The 25,814-nt window shown below is 39.8% G+C and overlaps 3 protein-coding genes across 3 annotated transcripts; 1 reads left to right on the top strand and 2 right to left on the bottom strand.

Annotated features, from left to right (window-relative positions):
- The first annotated feature begins 200 nt into the window (after positions 1-200).
- On the top strand, positions 201-3,319 carry cdnf (cerebral dopamine neurotrophic factor). Its single transcript, XM_054624964.1, has 4 exons — positions 201-273; positions 735-862; positions 2,504-2,645; positions 2,738-3,319. The coding sequence occupies exons 1-4, from the start codon at positions 201-203 to the stop codon at positions 2,908-2,910; spliced, it is 516 nt and encodes a 171-aa protein (XP_054480939.1). The 3' UTR covers positions 2,911-3,319.
- Positions 3,320-3,647: 328 nt separating this feature from the next.
- On the bottom strand, positions 3,648-15,115 carry irak3 (interleukin-1 receptor-associated kinase 3). Its single transcript, XM_054624420.1, is given in 14 exon segments — positions 3,648-4,899; positions 5,499-5,695; positions 5,697-5,839; positions 6,492-6,659; positions 6,824-6,886; positions 7,771-7,969; positions 8,453-8,571; positions 9,603-9,717; positions 9,804-9,868; positions 10,883-11,043; positions 11,189-11,237; positions 11,334-11,401; positions 13,608-13,799; positions 14,661-15,115. Coding segments are annotated over 14 exon segments (1,758 nt in total). The 5' UTR covers positions 14,764-15,115; the 3' UTR covers positions 3,648-4,783.
- Positions 15,116-19,246: 4,131 nt separating this feature from the next.
- Positions 19,247-23,518, bottom strand: LOC129112391 (beta-2-microglobulin-like). The gene is made up of 4 exons (XM_054624474.1): positions 23,328-23,518; positions 21,696-21,968; positions 20,261-20,297; positions 19,247-20,153 (listed from the first exon to the last, which is right to left on the bottom strand). Exons 1-3 carry the CDS (start codon positions 23,392-23,394, stop codon positions 20,284-20,286), a joined length of 354 nt encoding a protein of 117 aa, XP_054480449.1. The 5' UTR covers positions 23,395-23,518; the 3' UTR covers positions 19,247-20,153; positions 20,261-20,283.
- Positions 23,519-25,814: the final 2,296 nt, after the last annotated feature.

The raw sequence follows: 25,814 nt of genomic DNA on the forward strand, positions 1-25,814 counted from the left end.
TATAGTTGGTGGAGCTTAATCTATATTTACCACTGGTATAATCTGTAAAGTATTTCATTTCAGTTACTTTTAATTAAAGTTTTAAGCCAATGGGATCCATAACCACGCGATGACGTCAGTCCCGTAGTCGATGTGGGTGCTGCAGGAGCCGGACTGCTGGCTGGGACACCATGTAGCTAATAATAACCACCCACGCCACCATGTCGGTGTTGTCCCTTGCCTTTCTGCTGCTTTTCAGAGGGTTTACTTTTTCTGCTGCAGGCAACTGTGAAGGTTAGACAGCATGGTGTGAACAGACGTTATAGTGTGGCTATGGTTTACCAACACTAAGCTGTGCAACAAGTTCTTATCTGAAACAGGTTCTTATCTGAAACAGCAAAATCAGCTGTGCATGACTTGCAGCAGCACAGCTCTCCCACCATAATCTGTCCTGCATGTGTGGACGAAATTGGAGGTGCAACCCAACACAAATTTACAAATATTTGAGTCAGAATATAGCTGCGGAATCTAAAATTACAGACAGACCCAATAGGCCAAATGTTCAGATTAAAAAAATATATATATGTACATAAATGTATTAGTTCATTAAAATGTATTAATTTATTATAACTGTATTAATAAGAATACAAATATATCTCAGAGTAGCCAGGTTAACACACTGTTAAATATACTTTTTTCCACAAATAATCAGAGCTGATGAGCAGCTTGTTTACTAACAGTGAACTGGTCTGCAGTGTGTGTGGACTTTCTCCACAGACTGTATGGCAGTCTGACCTCAGCCCACAGAGAACTCACTCCGTCCCTGGTGGAGGAGGAGCTGATCCAGGCCTGCACTGTTGCCCAGGGGAAGGAGGCAAGGCTGGTGAGAACACAGACACAAACAAGGAAACACAATGACAAAGACTCAGATCATTTCTACCATGTGATCATGTTGACAGAGACATGCATTCTTACAATATGGGCAACAACTTGCCCATTATCATCAATCTCTTGACCGCCAAGGCACAAGCAGCCATTGCTCTATATTTTTACCTATGTTTCTAAACTTACAAACATTTCATTGTCTTCCTTTTCCTTCCATTTCTTACTTTGAGCGAGATCCCTCTCCCTTGCGTCTCCAAAGTAAGAGTTTGGGGTCAATATCCTTAATTATCCAATAGTTCTCATTTGTGTAAAAAACATTGTAATCTACAGTTGAATATGAAAAGCAATGTAAGAAATGTAAGAATGGTAAACAATGTGTGGGACTTGTTTCAAAGACTGTAAACCCTCAATAAAAGCTGAGGCTAATGTGAGACTTCGGTTGTCTGCCTAAACAAATTTGTGTGTGTATATACAGCGGGTAAAATAAGTATTTTTAATAACCATTTTCAGTAAATATATTTCCAAAGGTGCTATTGACATGAAATTTTCACCAGACATTTCATGTCAATAACACCTTTAGAAATATATTTACTGAGAAAAATGGTGACGTGTTCAATAGCTATTTTACCCGCTGTATATATATATATATATATATATAATATATATGTAAAGTCTGGAGTCTATCTGCAGTCTCATAGGCTACAAGACATACTCGCTTTACATTACAATTCACACCCACTTTATTACGTGACACGCCCCCCGGAGATCATTTCTGGGATTATCATATTTAGCATAACCCACACCTTGATCTTTGCCCTTAACCTAAACACCTAGTTTTGGCTTCTAAAACTAACTATGTCGTTTTGATGCTTAACCTATAACCAAAAGGTTTCAGCGCCTAAACGTAACCAAGCAGCTTTTGTTCCTAAACCTCACAAAGTAGTTATGGCATCTGAACCTAATTAATTAACCTTACAAGGTAGGTTTGGTGCTTAAACCTAACAAAGTAGTTTTGGTAGTTAAACTTAACCAAACTGCAACGGTTTTGGGGGCGTTTCATGTGTCAGGCTTGTCATAATGCAGTAATGTGAACCCACTTATAGACCTACTTGAATATTGCTGGGGTTTTGGCTTAGCTGGCAAATAAACAGATATCTGGGCAAAGGCTACTTCTTTTCCCGAGGGCAATCATTTTTTACAGTCCAATTAGCATTTCGGCCAATGCATGGTGCCTCTTTTGCTCATTTTCCTAAGATGACAAACTCATGACCTGCCCTACTCTGCCAATGATTGGTTAGTAGTCGTTGTCTCCGTTGGTTGGGTATGTTAGGTTTAGGCATGGCGATTGAGATTGGTAAGGATTCGGGTAAGGATATCATGGTAAGTCAATCAGAGGCTGAGTAGGGCGGGTCATGTCTTCCACATCCTAGGAAAAAAAAAATCACGCCCCGTTGCCTACAGATTTTGTATTCATATGCAGATATGTGTTTATAGAGATGAGGGTCAACTCATGTCAGCCGACCCACTACCCTCCTCTTCACACAGTCTTTGGTGCCAGCTTTGACTCTTCTGAAATCTGAATCGAAATGAATTGAATGATATAAAAGCTGACCAACGGTATGTTTATGTGCTGTCCTAGTGTTACTACCTAGGAGCCAGTAGCGATGCAGCAACCCGTGTCACAGCTTCGGTGTCTCAACCTCTGGCCTCCCACATCCCCGTTGAGAAGATCTGCCAGCGCCTCAGTAGCAGAGACACGCAGATCTGTGAGCTCAGATATGGTAAAGTGTGCTCAAATCCATAACCAAGACTAACCACTCATTTGCGTGTGGACACAATATAAAGCCTGTCTCTGTGTTTTGGTTGTCTGCAGAGCCTCAGCCGAAGGATCTGAGCAGCGATGGGCTCAAAAGGATGAGAGTCTTGGAGCTGAGGAACATCTTAGTGTCGTGGGGAGAAGAGTGTCGAGGCTGTGTGGAGAAACATGAGTTCGTCAGTCTCATCCAGGAGAAAGCACCACTTCATGCTCACAGTATGGAACTATGAATAGTGATTGGGGTCGTCTCCCCCACCTATCCGGAAAGCACAAAGTCAACTCAGTCCTGTATTCTCAAGTATTAACCCACACAGACCTTATTTAATTTATCTAAATTAAGAATACAAATATGCACACTGCAGTCACTACACTTCACTGTTCCTTAATAAATCTGGCCTCTCCTCGGCCACAGCTATGGAGGGAAAGTAGTCCTGATCAGTGGTGGAAGTCATCACATCTTTTACTTCTCAGTTCCTCCACTCCTCTCTTGGATCAAGTTTCATTTTAGAAACCTATTAAAGTACATGTTACTCTCATTAGCCATGGAAGGTAAACAATCAGCCCGAATATCATTATAATTACACTATATCCATAGCTGCTGTTATTATTAGTCGTCTTAATTTTTTAGAAATTGTTCCAAATGTGGTTAACGTTATGTAAATGTAGTCTTCTTAAAATACATCAGTTTTTTTCTTCATATAGCCAGGCATCTGAAAGCTGGGGGATTAAGATGCAGATCAGCACTGTGTGTCAAGTTGTTCTTGTCATAAGTCAAAAATAAAAATGTATTAATTTGCTTCTGAGTTCGGGGGCTAACGTTACCGAAACTTTACTTATTACTACAAACTACTACTACTACTACTACTACTAGAAAACAGGGACCAGCTCGCTAAGAAGCCTTGTCAGAACTCCACAGGGTATCTTTAATTACTTTCCACCACTGTCAACATGCATTATAAAATATATATATACACCTGTAACCTCACAGTGAGAGTAGCATGTCCACTTTTTCTTCTCATGTCATTAAAATAAAGTAGAAGAAATGAAACGCAAATTTGAAAAAGACACAAGCACAATGTGAAGGTATGTAAATAAGGATGTTATGTCACTTTAAAATCATTCAATGAAACATTTGTTTTTGAGAAAATGCAAATTATTTTGCACCTGGCTGATGTTATATCGTATTTCTGTTTAATGTCACCACATAGCTCACGCTGCATGACATGGGAGCCCCGAAGCTGAGCTGACAGCAGAGTTTAGTAATAGAGTTCGTCTTTACATATGTTTACAAAATGTCTGTGGTTTGGTCCATTTAACCTTTAAAATATTCTATTATTCAAGTTCCATGTTTACCATGTTCTGCTCTGAAGCATTGCAACTTTGTTTTTTTCCAATCTTTTTTACCGTGAACTGATTACACCCACTTCTAAATCCCCTCTGATGTGTCTTTGTTTTACGCTACCTTAACTAATGCTAATGCAGCTCCTCAGGGATCATTTTTTATCATTTTGACAATGTAATCGGTGACAACACTTTAGTTAAGGGATATGGCGGTTGGAAGTTCTTGTTGGTTTTGTTAAAGTGTAGGTCATTTTTATGGGTTATTGTTGTTTGTGATAACTGGAGTTGTCACTTGTTGCCACAGTAAATATAATACAGAGGCAGCCTCCTTTTGGCACTTTGGTAACGTTACCGTCGTGAAGCCACGTGCTTACCATCAAACTCAGGCATTTTTCTCATCTTTTTCCACACAAACTGCTTACTTGATCTGTGGCAATGCAGCGTTACCCTTGGTGCCAAACCTCATTTTATAAAAGGTCCACAAGACTTTTTAGAAAATATCTTCCACAGAGATTAAGAAAACATTCAGTTTGGACCGGTCAACATTTTAAAATCATTCATTTGCAATCATGTTCTTTTTCCTTCAGGAAAAGCAATACTTTTATTCAGCATCTTCAGCAATAGTGTCTATTTTATTTAAATATTTGTCTATATAAAAAAAATATTATTATTGATATGACCTTTTGAACACCATAGCTTTATGAAACAGTTCAAATCCTGGACACACAATGTTGTCGGGACTGTTAACAGGAAGTCTGGTCTCTACTGCAGGCTCATCTCAGAGAACAGTTCCTGTGAGTGAATTAGCCCTCTGTTGTAAAGACTCATTTTGTTCCTCAGTCTCTCCTTGGCTGCATTTTCCACCACAAGGGATTCAGCTGAAACACACAAAGCACAGCAACTGTTAGTAGGCTAACACACACACTGTGACGGTTCCCTGTATGTTGTGTCTTCCATTTGTTTCTAGGACTGGGGAGCAGAGACCTACTTAATTGGTCATTAGGAGTGATTGGCGTGCACCTGGGCCCGGGTGCCAACGCCCTATAAGAGTCTGCTTCCCCAGTCCTTCTGGCCCTGTTCTTTTCAGCTCCATAGCCATGCACACCTTTCAACACTTATGTTGAAACCACACACACACCTATAATCCACTCATGCATACACACTCCACACTACGGACTTACTGACTTCCACATCCCATACTTTTATTATAATTTGAGCACTTGGATTGGTTTGGTTTGATTAAATACTTATTTTGATTGAGAAACTGTTGTCTCGCGTCTTTTTGTTGTGTAGCCTGGCGCCCCTAGGCCAGGTGCGTAACACACACACACACACACACACACACACACACACACACACACACACACACACACACACACACACACACACACACTGTATATCCTACCTGTGAAACCCAACCCAATAAACCCAAGCAATTGCCCTGATACGTATGACGCAGAACCTGGACAGCACTCACTCTGAGGGCCGTCTGCGTGGTCGCTGGTGAAGCCGTTGGCCCTGCAGTCCTCACAGGACAGACCGCCAGTCTCAGCAGGGCAGCTGCACTGTACAGGCCAGCTGCTGTACAGGTCCACCGCCCCCCCAACCTCACTCAGATACGTCACCTCCGACTGGCTGCATTCACTGGGCCCTGCCTGCATCAGGGAAGCGGGGGCTGCACTGCTCGTCGTGCTCTACGGGGATGGAGGGCGGGGGGCTCGCCTTGGCTTCAAAAGGGTCTCTGTCGTCCAGGCTCTGGGGTTGATCGGCAGGGGGGCAGCTTGGTGGAGGAAGCAGCTTGCTCAAAGCTAGAAGCACCTGAAGACAGTTGAGATTTATGACGGCATATTAGGGCCTTTGTAGGGAAATAAAATAAAAATTACAGAACCAGGGGAGGGGGGGTTATTTAAAGAGAACAAAAAAGAGATTCAATGGTACAACAAGGAAGCATGTTGCTTTACTAGGCAAAAAGATCCAAAATAATAAATGCCTATATGTAAGTTTCAGGGCCTTGGCCTTGCTCAATAGGTCAAGGTAGGCGAGGCAATATGAAACAGCGAACTTTAGGATTTATCTGCTAACCCATCGGCAAAATAAAATACTACAGGTCTAACATGAGCACAGAGTGTTAGCATTATGTTCATAAAAGAACACAGAAAGAACAGAAAAAAACATGTAAATGTATCTTTAAAGACGTTTCTTTTAATAACATTTTATGAAATTCGTTTTCTTTCTTGTAATTTTTTTCTCATGAATAAACAACTTTAGGTTTCTTTCCAACTTTTACCCCACTCGCCTGGCTCTTTTTTTCTTTTTCTTTTACCTACATAGTCCCTAACATAAATGATTCCAGCATCATAAAATAAAACCACAAGATGCAGTGGAAAGTGATAAAACTCAGCATGTGGACCTTTGACCTTAGAATATTTTGCGGTGCCTAAAGGTCAGGATTGAAATGGTGTTTGCTCACATTCTCCATGCTCGGTCTGCTGCGGGGGCGGGCAGTAGCGCAGTCCAGGGCCAGACGCAGGAGGTCGAGGGCTATGGACGTCGGCCACCGGCCAGCAGCCTCATCCAAGAACTGCAGACAAGAGTCCACGCCGCCGCTGTCCTCCACCTCGGTTACAAGCAGATCTCTCTGTCAGAGAAAAGACAGAGGGAGCACCCAGTGCCAACATTTAATGTGATCATAATACAACTGCTGTTGTAAGACATCACACTGTATTATGTGGCCTTTAGATAAAGACTTCTTAAAAAACCTTGACCCAGGAAGTTAGTATTCCAGCTTCAGTGTAGACTCACCAGTGATGTTTGTTTTGGTACTTCTTCTCTGACCTTCCGTCCTGTTACTGTTTCCATTATTACCTGAGAGCAAGCAAACTGTAATCAATGGCAATAAATAAAAACAGATCTTTCAGAAATCACAAACCTTTCATTACAGAAAGTACTTTGTACTTCCTCTTATGTACAATATTACTTACTTGTTAATGTCATAGAATGTATATAAAAATTTAACTTGATGTCATGCATTGGCTTGTGGACTGCAGTTTTGAAGCCTCAAGTTCAGCTATTTTAGCATCTTGTTTTTTTGCAACCAGTGAGCGGAAGTTACCATATTTGGACTGGGATGGGAATGGGACCATCATTTACTAAATGGACATCATGCTGTACTGAAGAAGACTTGAAACTAGAGATTGAGACCATAAACTCATGTTTACAATGTTTACTGAGGGAATAAATCAAGAGAGAAGTAGAGTCATTTTCTCATAGACTTCTATACAACCAGAGGAGTCGCCCCCTGATGGACATTAGAGAGAATGCAGGTTTAAGAAGCTTCCACATTCGCTTTATTTTTCAGTACTTTTTACTCCATTTAATTTATTTTACGCTATTGTTACTAATTAGTTTTCAAAAAAGTTTGTTATTATATATTATAATTGATAAGATATAATATATATTATAATAATGATTTAATACTATGAAGTAGTTCAAACGAGCTCCACCTCAAGCTACATATATAATATGTAATGCATCAGATATACATAATTATGTAATACATGACCATTCTGGAAAGTGTGTACTTTTAGTTTCGATACTTCAAAAGCATTTTGCTCTTTTACCTAATAGTAAGTAAGTAACATTTTTAATTCTGTACTTAAACTTGTTATGGAGAGTTTCTATGCAACGACCCGATAAACACACAGGATGAAGAAAGTTCAGCCAAGCTTATATGATCTCGTTACAATCACCATTCCAAAGCTGTAAACGTCCAGGCTAAAGGACAGCTTTCCGTCTCGGATGAACTCCTCAGAGAGGTATCCCAGGTTGCTGTGGGACCTCGTGTCCAGAGTGACAGTGCAGGTCTGATTGGATGAATGAGGACGGAGACGAGCCAACCCAAAGTTGGACAGCTTGGGTTGCAGGGCGTCATCCAGGAGTATGTTGGAACTGTGCAGAGACAGCAAAGAGAGACACAGGACAGATGAAAGGAAGCTGACAGTGGAGCTTCACCACGCTGCAGACGTGTATGGTGTTATTTTATAATCTAGACAGAAAGACAGACATATGAACACCTGGAAAAGTATTCAAAACCTCTTCAATGCTAGTTCCATAGTCTGTATATAAGAAGTGGACGTAGTTTTTTTTCATCCAATCAAAAGCCAATATATTTTGACAGTGCCTGCCCTTCTTCAAACAGTTTCAAATGACAACTTCTTGGATGGTTCTGTGTTACAAACAATCAGCTGGGTCAGGTTACCACACACAGACTCAGAAGGTGAAAAAAATACCAGTCAATTACATAATCTCCTTTGTTGAAGTAATAAATGCAGTCACTTAGTTTCTAATACTTTCCTTCTAACTTTCTGATCTTTCCCTAATAACGTAGAGAGATGACGGACGGTTTGGAGGATGTATTTCTTTGTCTCGTACCTGGAGATGTTGCCACAGATCACCGGGCAGGGCTGTGCTGTGTGAAGGTGATGCAAGGCCTTCGCAGTCCCCTTAATGATGGCGAGACGCTGTTGCCAGGAGAGAGGGGGCTCTCTGTCCTGTACAGTGACAACACAACATTTTAGATGTGACACAAGAAATATGCTTTTGAATAGCATGCAGAGGTCGCGTATGTTTAAGGTAAGGCCTGCAGCCTTTTCTCGTTGGTCTTCTGTGGCTCAGAGGTCAAGGTATAGCAGGTCGTACTCTAACAGGAGTTCAGCAGTTCCATCCCCGGCATGTCCGTATGTGGAAGTGCAACTGAAGGCTGTGCCATCAGTGTTTAAGTGTGAGAATGTGTCTTAGTTTAGATCTTGATGAGCAGGTGGCACCTTCTATGTATCTATGTATATATATATATATATATATATATATATATATATATATCATTGGCAATCAGAATACTAGAAAGGAGCTAAACAATCGAACGCAACTTCATTTACCATTCAAAGCAATTAAGTGTATTGCATTAATTAGCCCCCTATACCAAACTAAAAAACATTTAACCAGTACTACCTGTGTGGTGTTGTAAAATATGTCATGGCAACAGCAGGAGAAATGTTGCATTTGTTTAGTTTTCCATATTTACAGCACTACAGTAGATCCCTGTTTGTGACTAAAATAACTACTAGCGCCCCTAATAATTGTGTGTTTACATGACGTAAAATGTTGGTACTAACAAAGTACAAACTTTGCCTCAGTCACATTGCAGATTGTGTTTTAAATCCACATTGGGCTGTGTTTTAGCCACATCTGGCGATTACAATGTGATATATTTGTGATGCTTTTTAAATCTAATCTTAGGAAAACTAATATAAAAAACACATCCACATATGCATATAAACTGACTGTTTTGGTTTTATGCAATCTGGACAGTTGGATCTGCATTATTTAAAAAATAAAAGTGTGTGCAGGATTCTTTAGGTAACCAAATCCTTTGTTAAGTACTGCAAAAGCAGAAGTCGTATCACACAGGTTCACTTCCTGTCTCTGAAATGGTTACCAAGCAACTATTTTGCTGTAGCTTGGTAAACAAGCCACACACAGAATCAGCCATCCTTACATGTGAACAACATTTTGATGAATCTACCTGATGGTGCAGTCTGTGGAAGAGGGATCCATTGGGGAGGTAAGGGTAGACCAGACAGTAGCGGCCCTCATCGGAGAAACAGCACAACAGATCTAAGATGTTTGGATGTTGGTACCTGTAACACATCACAGCGTTTGATATTAAACACACTCCATCACATAAATATAGAAAGTTATTTTGAGAGCAAGGGTTGACACGTACATATGATGAATTTCCATTTCTTTCCTGAAGACGTCCCACAGCTTCTTCCATGACGCCATATTTGTCTGGAGAACAATGGAAAAGTAAAGTTTTTCATTTAGATGCTCTTCGCTACAATCAATACCCGGACATTAAAGGGATAGTTTGGATGTTTTAAAGTGGGGTTGTATGAGGTAATTATCAAAAGTTCGCCAAATGTATTTCAGACACCAACAAATTCCTTGGAGAGAAAGTTGTTGGAAGAATGTCATTAGATTCTTTATTACCCCCAAATTACAAGCAAATATATGTCTCTTGTTCAACCACTTTGGGGGAAATGTGGGGCAGTAAATGTACACCATTCCCATGTATTTTGGTTTTGTCCTGAAATTGTACAGTTTCGGGCAAATGTCCTCATGGTTATAGTCACAATTCTGGGCTATGATATGCCTAAGTCATGTATGTTACTGTACTATGGTAATATATGTAAGGAGATATTGTGTTAAGAGAAGACAAGTATCCGCTGAAAATCTTGCAAGCAGCTTACAAGAAGGCTATTATGAAGAGATGGTACAAGGAAGAACCACCATCACTAGATGGAAGGCTGTTAATGGTGAATGAAATATATGATATGGAACTCTTAACTCACAGGATAAGACCCCAAGAGGAGCGATGTCGTGAGAAGTGGGAGAAATGGATGAAGTTTACATTTCAACGATAGGACAGGATGAGAACCCCTGAAGATGTCTCAGATTGTTTTCATGCTGTGAGGGGACACAGCCATCCGGATCCTCTTATGTTTTTGTTTTTGCCATAATAGACAGAATATTTATGTATTCTGTCTATTATGTAAAAGCAACAAAAATCAGTTTAAGTGTACACTGTATTTAGAATATTGTCCCTGTCTGACAGGGAACTGAAGCCGTTAGCTATGCTCTCTTCAAAGCCACCAGACTCCTTTAATAAAAACAGTAATTTAACCTCACAGAACATGCCAGTTGCCGGTCTACCACTGCCTCCCAACTTCTCCAAACTCCATCTACTGTAGGTGATCCACATCAAAACATCCAACAGTTAAGAATGTCAGAATCAACAATCACCTGTTTAAGAAGCTTCACCGCAACCTTTTTGTTTCCAATCTGTGCTCTGTAGACAGATAATTGTCCCTCTGCAATTCTCATTTCATGATGAAAATCCCTGGTTCCATCTATGATGTCTTGGAAAGTGATTACGGGTGGCTGAGTTTCTCCGGGGGAGCTCACTGGAACACAGAGACGGATCAGTTTAAACCCTGAAACTGCTTTATTCATGTTAATGCACATATAATCATAAAAATACATTGAAGTTTCACAATCTACAATATGGGACTGTTAAATTAATTTTATTCTAATGTTTATTTTACTTACCGAGGCATAATGATGGACTTGCAGAACTCTCCTCTCGTTGGGAGGATCCCTTATCGGAGAAACACAGGACAGCATGGTCATTTATTCTTGATACTGCACACAGGTCATGCAAACTGCCTCCTGTCAATAGAACAAATAATTCTACCTTCTCTTCATCTGCTGACATCTGCCCTCTGGACTCTGAGTGTTGACTGCTGGGGGCCACAGGCGAGTCTGTAAATAAACAGATTGGCCAAATATGACATCATAGTTGTGTTTCTCTCGATAACTGCATCACCGTGGTTGCTGACAGCAGACATGCGCCGCAAAGAGGAACCAAGAAAGGGCTTTACGTTTCCCCTTTGTAATGTAACTTCCCTCCAACAGCCATTCAGTTACTCTCCCAGGAATTTGCAATATTGCTTGCATAAATACTATCTAAAGGTTATAAAACCACAATATTTGCACCAAGATCCTCAAATATTCTGCCATGGAAACTTTTGTATTGATTCATTTCCTAAATTAAGATAAGACGGAGATGCTAGTCATTGGCCAAACTACACTATTTGACCATGTTAGACGTGTTTTAGCTTTCCTTCTTAGCTCACTATCCAGGTAAGATCCAACTTTAAGGTGCTTCTGATGACCTACAAAATTCTAAATAGAAAGGCTTACACTCCAATCAGGACTCTCCGCCCTCAGAATAAAGGGCTCCTGTCTGTCCCTGGAGTAAAAAATAATTCAGCAGGCCCAAGGGCCTTAACCTATCGTACCCTCTTCCTCTGAAATGACCTCCAGGCTGAGATCAGTCTGTTTTTGCATTTTTTACATAAAGGGATAGTTCGCCCCCCGTTCTGAGAACTTCTAAACACTCAAACTACCGCTTTAACTTTCTGTTAGTCCATCTCAGTGTCGACGCATTATTAATCGGCGTACTATAAAATGAAGCCCTTTTTGCTTTCTCGCTCTGCAGGTTTCCATGAATCGTTGTGGTACCTGGACCGTAGTCGTGCCTCCTGCTGTGAGCCGACTGACACCCACTGCTACTTCGATTATTATTATTAGTCACATTACTATCCCTATTTTCATGGCTATAATTCTACTGTAATAATTGCTGCTGTTATTATAAGTAGTCTTATTATATGAATCATTTATGTCATATACATTGAATGTGTTGTATCTCTGTTATGCTGTTCATTCTGTACACATGACATCTATTGCATTCTGTCCATCCTGGGAGAAGGATCCCTCCTCTGTCGTTCTCCCATAGGTTTCTTCCTTTTTTCTCCCTGTTAAAGGGGTTTTTAGGGGAGTTTTTCCTGTGCCGATGTGAGGGAAGGACAGAGGATGTCGCATGTGCACAGATTGTAAAGCCCTCTGAGGCAAATTTGTAATTTGTGATTCTGGGCTATACAAAATAAACTGAATTGAATTGAATTGAACTATAGTCTGTGGTTGCTTTGTCGAAGAACACGGTAAACGTTGTGGAAACCACTGTGTTTCTCCAACCCTCTGTTTGTTTGTGTCCCACCAGCACATGGGCCTCCATGGCGACACCTCTGGAAGCTGCTTGACATCCTTCCAGATCCAATTTTCTTCATATATGTTTACAATATATCTAGATTTCTCGCATATCTGATTGTCCATCCTGTGGTTTTACATTAGTGTAACAGAATCTATTGCATGTCTGTCCTTCCTGGTAAAGGGAACAGTTTCTCTCCTTGAGGGTTTTCCCAGTTTGTCCAGGTTAAAAACAAGTTTTTTCTCGTCCGATGAAATCGAAGGGTCGAGGGGGACAGAGGGGGGCTTATGCTGTACAGATTGTACCTTGTAGACTTTAAACTTTACTGTACGTTGCAGGATGGTACAAATAGAAAGCACATTACAGTGTGAGTTTAAAAAAGTTTTGGGCCACAGCAACAGAAGACGGGGCTCCTGAACTGACTGGTAAGACAGAATCTTGTTCCTTATATATTACGTGGGCAGCGTGATCAGCTGTGAAATTGTGTATCATCCCACCAAATAGGATGCTATAATTCACATACAGTTCTCATTTTCATTTTCACACAATTTACATATTGACATATGAAAGACTGCTACGCCTTGAAACCACTCAACCTGGAGCTTTAAATAACATACACAGCATCTCGGAAGTTCTGCATCAATACAGTTTACTCAGCAACGCCAGAGATATTTTCATGCAGAATCTGCATAGCACATTGAAAATATCTTGAAAATTACTTTTGATACTTAAGTACAGCAAATATCAGATACTTTAAGACTTTTACTCAAGTAGTATTCTAATAGGTGACTTTTACTTTTACTGGAGTCATTTTCCAGGAAGGTATCTTTACTTTTACTCAAGTATGGCTTTTGGGTACTTTATACACCACTGATGCAGATACATGACGAACTGATTTTTTGATTGTCTGTGACTGACCCGACTGAGCTGGACCCTGGAGGACCTGCAGGGCCCTGCGGTGGCCCATGTCCTGCAGCACCTTAAGCAGGTCCTGCACCCTTGGATTCTCCTGAGCCCAGGACCACAGCAGCTCCCTACTGGGACTCCGGCCGGCCGCCTCCACTCGCTCCAACATGCGAACCTCCAACAAGTTGGGGACGACTCGGACAGCTGAAGACCGAGACAGAAGATGAAGGTGTCAGTGTAAAAAGATCATAAGAACGCGGGTTCATCCACAGCTTTCCTTGACCCACATATCACACTTTTAATTGTTCATCTGGATGACTCGATGTCGCTCAAATCTTTTAACCAACGAATGAAGTAAGCATTGTATATGAAACATACGAGATGAACCAACTGGGAACATGTCTGAAGCTTAAATTCAGACATGGGCGGCTGTGGCTCAGTGGAGAGCAGGGTCGTCCTCCAATCAGAGGATCGGCGGTTCGATCCCTGGCTCCGGCAGTCCATGTCGATGTGTCCTTGGGCAAGACACTTAACCCCAAAATTGCTCCCGCAGGCTGTTCCTGTGGTGTGTGTATGTATGTGTATGAATGTTAGTTAGAGTCTGATGGTCAGGTGGCACCTTGCATGGTGGCTCCTGTCATCAGTGTATGAATGGGTGTGAATGGGTGATTGATTGGTAATGTCAAAGCGCTTTGAGTGGTCGGAAGACTAGAAAAGCGCTATACAAGTACAATCAATTATTATTATTATTATTAAATTGTGATGGTAGTTTTACTCAACTTGGTAAACCCGAAGTCAGAATTGATTACTGTTAATACCCGTGTTTGAATAATTCCATTGAACTAATATTATTCTAATATTTAAAGATCTGTTATTGTTATTGCACTTCCTTATTATTTCAGATAGACCGACAGAATGGCAGACTAACAGAGAGACAGTCCTCTGTTGTTATCGTCTTTCAGTACAAAGTTCTATTATGTGGCTGCGGTAGACCCGCAAGTAGACCCGTATCTCCATGAGACTCGACCCACATCTCAGACAAGAAAGACGATAGCTCTTCCTCACCTAGTCCGCGCCATCCGAGCCTGTCATCTCCACTGTCCAGGATTTTACACAGTCTCTCGACGACCGCCGGTCGGACATCGTAAAGGAAAGTGGACGGGTCCATCTGAACGGGCGATCAGACGTGAGCACGAAGATCCTCTGAGCCGTCAACAGAGCGGTAGTCGTGGTTGAGTGTTTCAAATACGGAAATTCCCCCCGACTGATGAAGTCATTGTTCAGTGAGTCAAGAGAAGGACTCATACTTTACCCCATGACTTGGTTCCGCGATGGAACGACGCCGTGGAAACAGGTAGAACTTCACGAGACTACTCCGTGACAAAATAAAATTACAAATATTCACCTGAAGTAGCTTCTTTATCAGAGACGAAGCACTGTGAGCTCCGCCCAGTGGTGGTCACGGCCTGTTTGAGACTGCGGTCAAGCCAGCCGCCTCTCAGGTTTGCCTGGTCAAACTAGCCGCCGCTGTATTCGGAGTGTGCGATTGCTCCAATACTTACGGTAATGCAATGGAATATATATCAGCCTTTTTCTTCAACTTTGATGTGGGATAAAAACACTTTCTTCCATAAGTAGTTTATGAAGAATACTTCTTGGAATGATTGCAGAAATACTATGAAGTACTTTTACTGTGTACTTTATGAGTAATCCCAGGTCAAAGTATCCTACAGTGACCAATATTCAGCATTTTCCTCAATCTTTCATGTTGAATAAAAACACTTTCTTCCATAAGTAGTTTATGACTCTTATATATTCTGAATAAGCACTTCCTAAACTATATGCACAAATACTATGAAGTACTTTTACTGTGTACTTTTTGAGTAATCTAAGGTCAAAGTATCCTACAGTCACCAATATTCAGCATTTTCCTCAATCTTTCATGTTGAATAAAAACACTTTCTTCCATAAGTAGTTTATGACTCTTATATATTCTGAATAAGCACTTCCTAAACTATATGCACAAATACTATGAAGTACTTTTACTGTGTACTTTTTGAGTAATCTAAGGTCAAAGTATCCTACAGTCACCAATATTCAGCATTTTCCTCAATCTTTCATGTTGAATAAAAACACTTTCTTCCATAAGTAGTTTATGACTCTTATATATTCTGAATAAGCACTTCCTAAACTATATGCACAAATACTATGAAGTACTTTTACTGTGTACTTTTTGAGTAATCTAAGGTCAAAGTATCCTACAGTCACCAATATTCAGCATTTTCCTCAATCTTTCATGTTGAATAAAAACACTTTCTTCCATAAGTAGTTTATGACTCTTATATATTCTGAATAAGCACTTCCTAAACTATATGCACAAATACTATGAAGTACTTTTACTGTGTACTTTTTGAGTAATCTAAGGTCAAAGTATCCTTCAGTGACCAATATTCAGCATTTTCCTCAATCTTTCATGTTGAATAAAAACACTTTCTTAGATAAGTAGTTCATGAGTCCTATATATATTGAATAAGTACTTCCTAAACTATATGCACAAATACTATGAAGTACTTTCACTTTGTACTTACCGTAAGTATTGGAGCAATCGCACACTCCGAATACAGCGGCGGCTAGTTTGACCAGGCAAACCTGAGGTGCGGCTGGCTTGACCGCAGTTGTTTGAGGGCATGGGGCATTACAATAAAAAGGGCACCAGCAGCATACAGTGGGGAACCAGCAGCATACAGTGGGGAACCAGCAGCAGTGGGGAACCAGCAGCATATAGTGGGGAACCAGCAGCATACAGTGGGGAACCAGCAGCATATAGTGGGGAACCAGCAGCATACAGTGGGGAACCAGCAGCAGATAAGGTGTGCTCGCATGTGGAGCAGCCTCCCCAGGGGCGCCGAAAAGGGGGGTAAAGGAGACGGATTCTAGGGGCCCATGATGGAGGGGGCCCAGAGAGTGGGCCCCTAATGATGATTCAATTCAATTCAATTCAATTCAGTTTATTTTGTATAGCCCAGAATCACAAATTACAAATTTGCCTCAGAGGGCTTTACAATCTGTGCATGATGAAATTATAATACAGAAAAAATAATGACACTAAGTTGATGATGTCAAATGATAGTCAAAAATACCATTAAAATGCATAATTGTATGTAAAATAGCATCAAAAAATTTTGCCGCTGTGTTGGGGGCCCTGTAAAGATTCTTTTCATGGGGCCCAAAATCCCTAGCGGCGCCCCTGAGCCTCCCTGGTTCTGCCTCCTAAAAAAACCCCCAATTTGTCATGTTTTCTCCATTTAAGGGCACAGCAACACGTTTTCTCAACTGGAAGATAGTGGTGTAACGGAACGTAGTTGATCTGTGATCTGTAAGGATCCCCCCTCCCAGTGCATGGGAACCATGGACTAATTAGTTTAACCATCATAGTGTGAAATGACGATTGTTATCGGCCAATGTTATAATATTCAGAAGAGATCAGTATTCATTATTTTTAGTGGCCAATCCCTGATAGTAATACATTGTGAACAACAAATCCGAGTTTGAAATTGGCAGGAGTAACTTTGTCAGCAAGCAGAGCTAATATCTAACTACATTATGATGCTTTCGGGCTCTGTTCAGTAAAAATGAATTTTGGTTTGAGGGGAAATTAAAAGATCATCATGATGTGTTCAAATGTTACCTTGTAATATGTAATTGAATAAATGTAGCTGTGAATCAGATGTTTTCACAGCTATATAAAATAGATTGGATAGTGGATTGTGAGCTGTTTAACTTACCAACACCAGTTATAAGCTTCTAATATATCATTAATACTGCTTATTCCATGATACATTTTTTTTTATCATTAAAACACTTTAAAATATTTTTTATTTCCTAATCATTTGAATTGTTACTTCAGATTCTTGGGATGGTGGTGAAAAAGAACAGTCTGGAGCCTTGTAGAACAGTTGCTATAACAAAACAAAACGACAGAAAGGATTTGTACCAGCCAATATGGATCATCGACGGTCAGTTATTGGTATCAGCTATGTGTGAAGCATCACCTACTTATGCTGCCTTGGCTTGGACCCCACCCATACCAAACTGCACCTGTATTTTGATCTCGACCACACACCTGTTAAGTTTCTGTCCGCAGACTGACGAACATTAAAACACCTGGCAAAAGTACTAAAACCTCCTCTGCTCTACTTCATGTCTCCAGGACCACATTTCTCCATGACAACACACACAGACTCACAAGGTGAAAACAATATCAGAGTCCCTGTCATGGCTGGTAAAGATTATATATTTGTTTGCAATAATATATGTATTGAATATTGAAATGAGGGAGTATGTGTACTGAGACAGTACTTTTACTACTGCAGCTTCCCTCATTAAGGATGCAGTAAGAGTTCAATGTGGACATACTACTTCCTCATAACATTGCACCTTGAATTTTGAACCTCTCGCTCATATATCCACTGCACAAAGGATTGTGGGTCAGAATAACCAGAAAAACATGCTAGCATGAATACTGCAAAATGTTGGCATACTGCATTAGACATTCTATGTATGGGGACCAGGGATGCCTCCAGAGACTCGGTTCTAAACAGGAATTGTTTTTGGGATTTTGGAACTTCTTATATTGCTGCTCAAGAAAGACTATTTGTTTACATACAATAATGAAGCAATGTCAATCCTTTTCTTTATTTAATGCCTTTTTTTCTCACAAAATTATCAAAAAGAACCAATAATAGTATCGATAAGGAACCGAACCAATAAGCAGAATCGAGTACTATCCATCCATCCATTTTCCGTAACCTGCTTATCCAGTTAAGGGGGTGCTGGAGCCGATCTCAGCTGTCAATGGGTGAAGGCAGGGTACACCCTGGACAGGTCTCCAGTCTGTCGCAGGGCAGACATATAGAGACAAACAACCATTCACACTCACATTCACACCTACGGGCAATTTAGAGTCTTCAATGCACCTAAGCTGCATGTCTTTGGACTGTGGGAGGAAGCCGGAGAACCCGGAGAGAACCCACGCTGACACAGGGAGAACATGCAAACTCCACACAGAAGGTTGTCCAGCCCCCTCTTGCTGTGCTAACCACTACACCACCGTGCAGCCTGAGAATCGAGTACTAGAACCAATAATTTTTTAACAATACTTAACCCTAATTGGGACATACTAACATCTATTTCTGGCATACTACTTTGGTAGTATGGATATCGGAAGATTCAGTGGGAAAATAAAAGTAGAAAAGTGTGACAAGAGGCCCCGCTCTCCCCTATCTGAAGCCAGGATGAGGCTTGTTCATCAGATGAAGTGGGCCTCTACCAAAGTCTTTGAGTGAGAGGGTACCCATTATGGTTTCCCCAGAAAGTTTCCTTTGTGAGTTGCATTGGAGGGGAAGTCACACAAAAAAGGATTTTTGAACAAGAGACTTAACACAAATTTTAAAGTAAGCTGAACTTTTGATTTTAGGATTGTGGATTTGTCCTCCATCACTGAAATTTGAATTGTGTTATAGGGAGGAATGTTCTTAATGCAGGAGATGAACAGGAGGAATGATCACTTCCTCTCTCCTTCCAACATGCTGACGTTTTGAAACTCTGCTGTGAAATGTAAATTATATAATAATTCAATAAACTGGACAAGGAAGTGTAATACACCTTTATTACCCGATCATACTGTATGAAATACATTTGCAAAGTAAATCGGAGCCCAATATGTCAAACTGAGACCTGCTATTATAAACTTCAGAGACAGCATAAAGAAGATTTTGCAGTCATGTAGCTCTATTGAAGTTAAATCCTCTACTTCATTAGATCATGTGTACAAGAAAATTAAAGAGCACTTTGATTAACATTTAAATGAATGGAAACAGTTAAGATGACAGTCTTTTAGCCACTACAGCTCAAGCATCAAACGCACACAGGAATGCAAAGCATTAACATCTCTATTCGCCAGTGTATAAGCTTCCTCAAAGCTCCATGGAGCAATATTTTTCATATCGGTCAAATGTTCTTGTTAATTTGTTTTGTGGGCTCAAAGCTGACAGGACACTTCAGCAGATGCCAAAATCCATCATTCAATGTAATGAAAAACTGATTTCATAATATATCCATGTCTTTTAACCCTGTGATAACTTTATCCTATACCTTATATATTGATAGGATCTCTTCCTTCCAATTCTAGTGATCAGCAAATACTTAAAGAGTAACATCATTTTGGATGAAGTATCTCTACCCTGGAAAGGTAAAATTTATTTTTTAAAAACAACCACATTAACGACTGGGCTTGACACAATATGTAGAATCCTCAATCTTTGGATAAAATGCCTACATTTGGACCTGAATGAATTGACAACAATACCAATATACGTTGTTTTTTTGTTGAAAACAGGGTTTGGGGTTTAGTTACTCTTTAACGAAGCTATATTTTTACATGTTATTTCTGAATCAAAGTGCAATATTAAGTGCAATCCTTTCTCTAATTCTTCCGACATGAAAGCCCATGATATAGACCAATCATTCCAAGATTCATCTCCTTGACGCTTGGCAGACCTGTGGTTATGAAAGAAAGGATGAAAACAGTGTCACTCACACTATAGGGACAAATGACTTGTTTACTGAATTGAAAAAATGACATTGAGAATGAATATGATACACACCTGGAGCAGGCAATGCGTAGAGCTTACATATCGGGTTCTGTAGAGAGAAATAGAAACATGATGGGAACCTGTTCTCTCTGGTCAATGAAAAGCTTTTCAAACATAAAGACTAAGATATAAAATACAAAAATAAGCTCAATATTTAAAAATCTCTTCCCACAATAATTGAAATAATAGCCTGGGACACAAATGCTGTGCTTGTGACATCTCATCAGGGTAACTATCTGACAGTGCTTTATCTTTTTTATATTGTTTAATTTTTATTGAGTTTGGGATCTTAGAACTTAGTAACCCAGAACATAAACCTGAAATTTGTTATCCTTTTTCAACATTTATGCTTTTATTTTGTTTCAATTCTCATTAAAATATGTGTTTATTTATATTGACAGGTTCTATGTGTGTGTAGAGTGAAGGGGTTACAACTTGCATCTCATTGTGCAACCCCCTGTCACAAAATGACAATGAAAATGAACCTTGACAGTAGGTGTCAGTCATGAGAGACAGGACATGTGGGGGAGAGATTGAAAATGTGGTTATACTTAAATATTTTAAACTAAAAACTCATGAGGAAGTTAATTTCCATTTTCTTTTAGTTACAGTTAAAACATATATTTCTGACTTATAGTATTTGTTACTAGATCCACTACACTATGTGTTTCTTTGTGCTGTTATTCAGTGTTTCCCACAACTCATTGAGACTGTGGTGGGAGGACTGCGGACCTGTTAGGACGATCAGTTACATACATATCTAAATGCATCAATCTGGTGCAATGTGGAGAGCAAAAGGAGGAGGCCAGATCTATAGAGAACTTTGTGCTCGTGTAAACAGTTAAATCATAAACACTTTGGTTGTGTAGATATGAATGGTGATGACACGGCATGGTAATGAACGAGACAGGGTCAAATTAGGGTTAGGTAACTACTGGGAAACACTGTGTTAAGTTTCTTCTTCTTTTGTTTGTATGAAGAAGGGGTTAGGCTTACTGTAACCCTAAAGGTATGACCTGTGCTGTAAATTATGATTATTATTATTATTAATATTAGTGATTCACTCACATGTTGAGTGTTATTTCTGTAATCGGTTGAAGACCAAACTAGAAAAATATATATTTATCTATTTTTTTTAATATTCAAGATATATCGACATATTTTTGCCTATATGATTGTGAAAAACACATAACAGTATATGATGTATACATTATGTCATATATAGGCTATATATTGAATATATTATCTTAATTTTATTTTTTTCATCTTTCATGATTTGTGTCAGATTTAGTAAGACATAGTAAAGTAGTAGAAACAAATAGCATGTTATAGTTCATAATGCGTAAATGTCTTTTCTTCTTATTCTAAATGATTATACTCACAGTCTGATACAGATGTCAATGATGGACAGAGACATAGACAGACAAACAGAGAGACAGACACCTACCCCAGGTATATATCTTGGTCTTCCCCATGTGAGTCACTCTGCAGTAGAATGTGTCTTTTCCGTTCGGGGTGAAGGGAGCGTGCTTGGTGAGGTGGTAGTGCCAGTTCTCCTCGAAGGCCAGGTCCGTCTGGTGGCCACCGGGGAGCACCTGGTCGTTCCTCAGCAGCTCGATGCGGACTTCTGGCGGGTGGAAGCCGGTCACGTGACAGACTAAGGTGTTTTCCTTCAGGTTCTGTCCTGGTAGTCGGCTGTACACAGCAACCTTGGGGGGAGCTACCAAGAAACAGAGAAAAAAAAATTCACACCTGTATGGAAATCATTTAATAAAAATGTGACAGAGCTTCACTTGAACCTACATTAGTACTGTAAAAGAGAAACTTAAATTCAGAAAGGCTGCAGTTGTATTTTTGGGTTTAGGTGAAGGAATATTTCCTTTATAGACATTTTGTTTGTTTGTTTATCAGATGTAGCAAAATTGCACGCAATGCATCCTGGTACATGTAGGCGCAGCAGGAGAGATCAGCTTCCTCGCTCAATATAACACAAACTGGATCATTTATTTCTTCTGTGGCTTGCCAGGAGGCAGCGCTGAAGTGTCTTAGAACTTTGCAACGACCGTATTCCAAGATGGTGACGACCAAATCACCAAATTTATCATTTATAACAGCAGTCCACAACCCAATGGTGACGGCGCCATGACTACGTCCACTTCTTATATCCCATCTTTGTGGACTTCATTTACCATCAGCACTGAATGGACATCCACATAAGATGTTGCACATTTTCACTTTAAAATGAATTGCATTTGACCAATGGGATCAGGTGTATACAAAAAGACACAAAAAAAGACAGAATAAATAATTAAAACGTAAGGGCTAAGGCTTTTTTTTTTGTAAATCATATTCTTCTTTTATGGTAAAAAGTTGTATTGGATTCTTTATTCTTATTTTTATGACTTTAAGGGCTTTCAAATAAAAAAATTAACTTATTAGGAAATACCCTAATTAGGATTCACTTTCATGTACCTTGATTTGTGTAAAACTAAAATTGCAAATTCCCAGGAATATATTATACATTGGGAAGAAATGATCAGTTCGGTTTTAATAGATATTCTTAGATTTCATTATGATTAAATTAATTAATTAATTTAAATTTTTAAAAAATTTTTTTTTTTTTTTTTTTTTTTTGTTTTTAGTGTTTTATTATTATATTTGATTATTGTGATTGTTCTACCCTGTGCAGCACCTTGAGATTTCTTTGTATTTTAAAGTGTGCTATATAAATAAAATCCATTATTATTATTATTATTTAGTTATTCCACTACCATGACAAATTACACAAGAGGTTAACGTTGCTGGTTACGATTTCAAATCGTTGTCTTGGGCCTCGGACTCGTCAATGTATTATATTTTAATATTTACGACGTCAGAGCACCGTCAAAGACATTAACGCCTAAATACACATCGCATCAAGTTTTTAATTACTTTTATTTCACTTTTAAACGGCAAATCTATCTATCTATCTATGCTCCGAGGCCTCTGGTCCTTCCTGTCATATCAAGGCCTTGCGCGTAGTAACACAGCGCCATTAGTAAATATAGTTGTACATTTACCAGTACGGTAGAATACTTACATGTCTTGGCCATTGAAGCGGAAAAGCAGAGCATTCCGACGAGAAATGCGACGACAAATGTCTTCATGGTGTCAACTTCAGTTTGTCTCTGTACTGATAAAGTTACTGTATATTCGTCCAAACTTCGCCTCGGCGAAAACGAAAGTAAGAATGTCTTGTTTTCGGACGCTCGGGTTGTATCTGAACTGGATGCCACCAAACCCCGCCCACCAAAAACGAGTTTCGGCGTATCATGATGGAAGTACAGGATTGTATCCGGGTGTCCACATACTCCACCAATAGAATAATCGAGAGAAGGTGTCGCTGGGTAGAACTTACAACGACATGTTGCAACGTCTCTGTGGCGCAGTTTCATCAGATTCCTGCCTGCGAGTTGCTCAAGCTTGCGTTCATTTGTTTGTGTGGATTATTAGTTGCCTTCTATGTTTACTTCCTCACACACTCAAACACTAATGAGATAAACCGACTTAACATGTTGTCATTGAAAAAGAAAAGTGAAATAGCCCACATATGAAGGAAAAGGAAATAAAATATACAGTTATATGCTACTTTATACTTATACTCAGGGGCGCCGCTAGGGATTTTGGGCCCCATGAAAAGAATCTTTACAGGGCCCCCAACACAGCGGCAAATTTTTTTACCAGGACATGGAAAATAAAACATGTGTGATTATATGTTAGATAATAACTTAGTGTCATTATTTTTTCTGTATTATAATTTCATCATCATTAGGGGCCTCTCTGGGCCCCCTCCATCATGGGCCCCTAGAATCCGTCTCCTTTACCCCCCTTTTCGGCGCCCCTGCTTATACTCTACTACATTTTTGGCAAATATTGTATTTCTCCTTGTAATATTGCAGATGTAGATTATACTTACATTTAAACTATATTTTGATGCTTATACTTTTACTCAAGTAAGATTTTGAATACAGGAGCTTTACTTGTAACAGGACATTTTTACACTGTAATATTGCTTCTTATACTTAAGTTAAATATCTTAATACTTCTGGCACCACTATATATATATATATATATATGTATATACAGTGGGGGAAATAATTATTTGATCCCTTGCCGATTTTGTAAGTTTGCCCACTGACAAAGAAATGAACGATCTATAATTGTTATGGTAGGTTTATTTTAACAGTGAGAGACAAAATATTTAAAAAAAAATCCAGAAAATCACATTATATAAAAGTTATGAATTGATTTGCATTTGATTAAGTGAAATAAGTATTTGAGCCCCTACCAACCAGCAAGAATTCTGACTCCCACATACCAGTTAGATTAGTCCTCTCACTTTAAGAAAGTACTCTGAATCTCAACTCGTTACCTGTATGAAAGACATCTGTCTCAATTCATTACCTGTATAAAAGACACCTGTCCACAGAATCAATCAATCAGATTCCAACTTCTCCACCATGGGCAAGACCAAAGAGCTGTCTAAGGACGTCAGGGAAAAGATTGTAGACCTGCACAAGGCTGGAATGGGCTACAAGACCATCGGAAAGCAGCTTGGTGAGAAGGAGACAACTGTTGGTGCGATTATTCGGAAATGGAAGAAACACAAAATGACCATCAATCGCCCTCGGTCTGGGGCTCCACGCAAGATCTGGCCTCGTGGGGTATCGATGATCATGAGAAAGGTTAGGGATCAGCCCAGAACTACACGGGAGGATCGAGCTATTTGGCATCAACTCAACTCGCCGCGTTTGGAGGGAGAGAAATGCTGATTATAACCCCAAGAACACCATCCCCACCATCAAGCATGGAGGTGGAAACATTATGCTTTGGGGGTGTTTCTCTGCTAAGGGGACAGGACGACTTCACCGCATCGAGGGGAGGATGGACGGGGCCATGTACCGTGAAATCTTGGGCAACAACCTCCTTCCCTCAGCCAGGACACTGAAAATGGGTCGTTGATGGGTCTTCCAGCACGACAATGACCCAAAACATACGGCCAAGGCAACAAAGGAGTGGCTCAAGAAGAAGCACATTAAGGTCATGGAGTGGTCTAGCCAGTCTCCGGACCTTAATCCCATAGCAAATCTGTGGAGGGAGCTGAAGCTTAGAGTTGCCAAGCGACAGCCTCGAAACCTTCAGGATTTGGAGAAGATCTGCAAAGAGGAGTGGACCAAAATCCCTCCTGAGATGTGCGCAAACCTGGTGACCAACTACAAGAAGCGTCTGACCTCTGTGCTTGCCAACAACGTAATGCAAGTAATGAGTCATGTTTTGTTAGGGGATCAAATACTTATTTCACTCGATCAAATGCAAATCAATTTAATGTGATTTTCTGGATTTTTTTTTTATATTCTGTCTCTCAATGTTAAAATAAACCTACCATAACAATTATAGATCGTTCATTTCTTTGTCAGTGGGCAAACTTACAAAATTGGCAAGGGATCAAATAATTATTTCCCCCACTGTATATACATATACAGTACTAATGTAGGTTCATATATATATACAGTACCAGTCAAAAGTT

The sequence above is a fragment of the Anoplopoma fimbria genome, chromosome 23, assembly GCF_027596085.1.
Source record: "Anoplopoma fimbria isolate UVic2021 breed Golden Eagle Sablefish chromosome 23, Afim_UVic_2022, whole genome shotgun sequence".
Lineage (NCBI taxonomy): Eukaryota > Metazoa > Chordata > Actinopteri > Perciformes > Anoplopomatidae > Anoplopoma > Anoplopoma fimbria.

Coding starts and splice junctions, on each gene's coding strand:
- cdnf (XM_054624964.1), top strand. CDS start 201: ATGTCGGTGTTGTCCCTTGCCTTTCTGCTGCTTTTCAGAGGGTTTACT. Junction 274..734: donor TGCTGCAGGCAACTGTGAAG/GTTAGACAGCAT, acceptor ACTGGTCTGCAG/TGTGTGTGGACTTTCTCCAC. Junction 863..2,503: donor AGGGGAAGGAGGCAAGGCTG/GTGAGAACACAG, acceptor GTGCTGTCCTAG/TGTTACTACCTAGGAGCCAG.
- LOC129112391 (XM_054624474.1), bottom strand. CDS start 23,394: ATGAAGACATTTGTCGTCGCATTTCTCGTCGGAATGCTCTGCTTTTCC. Junction 21,969..23,327: donor CGCTTCAATGGCCAAGACAT/GTAAGTATTCTA, acceptor GTTTCTTGGTAG/CTCCCCCCAAGGTTGCTGTG.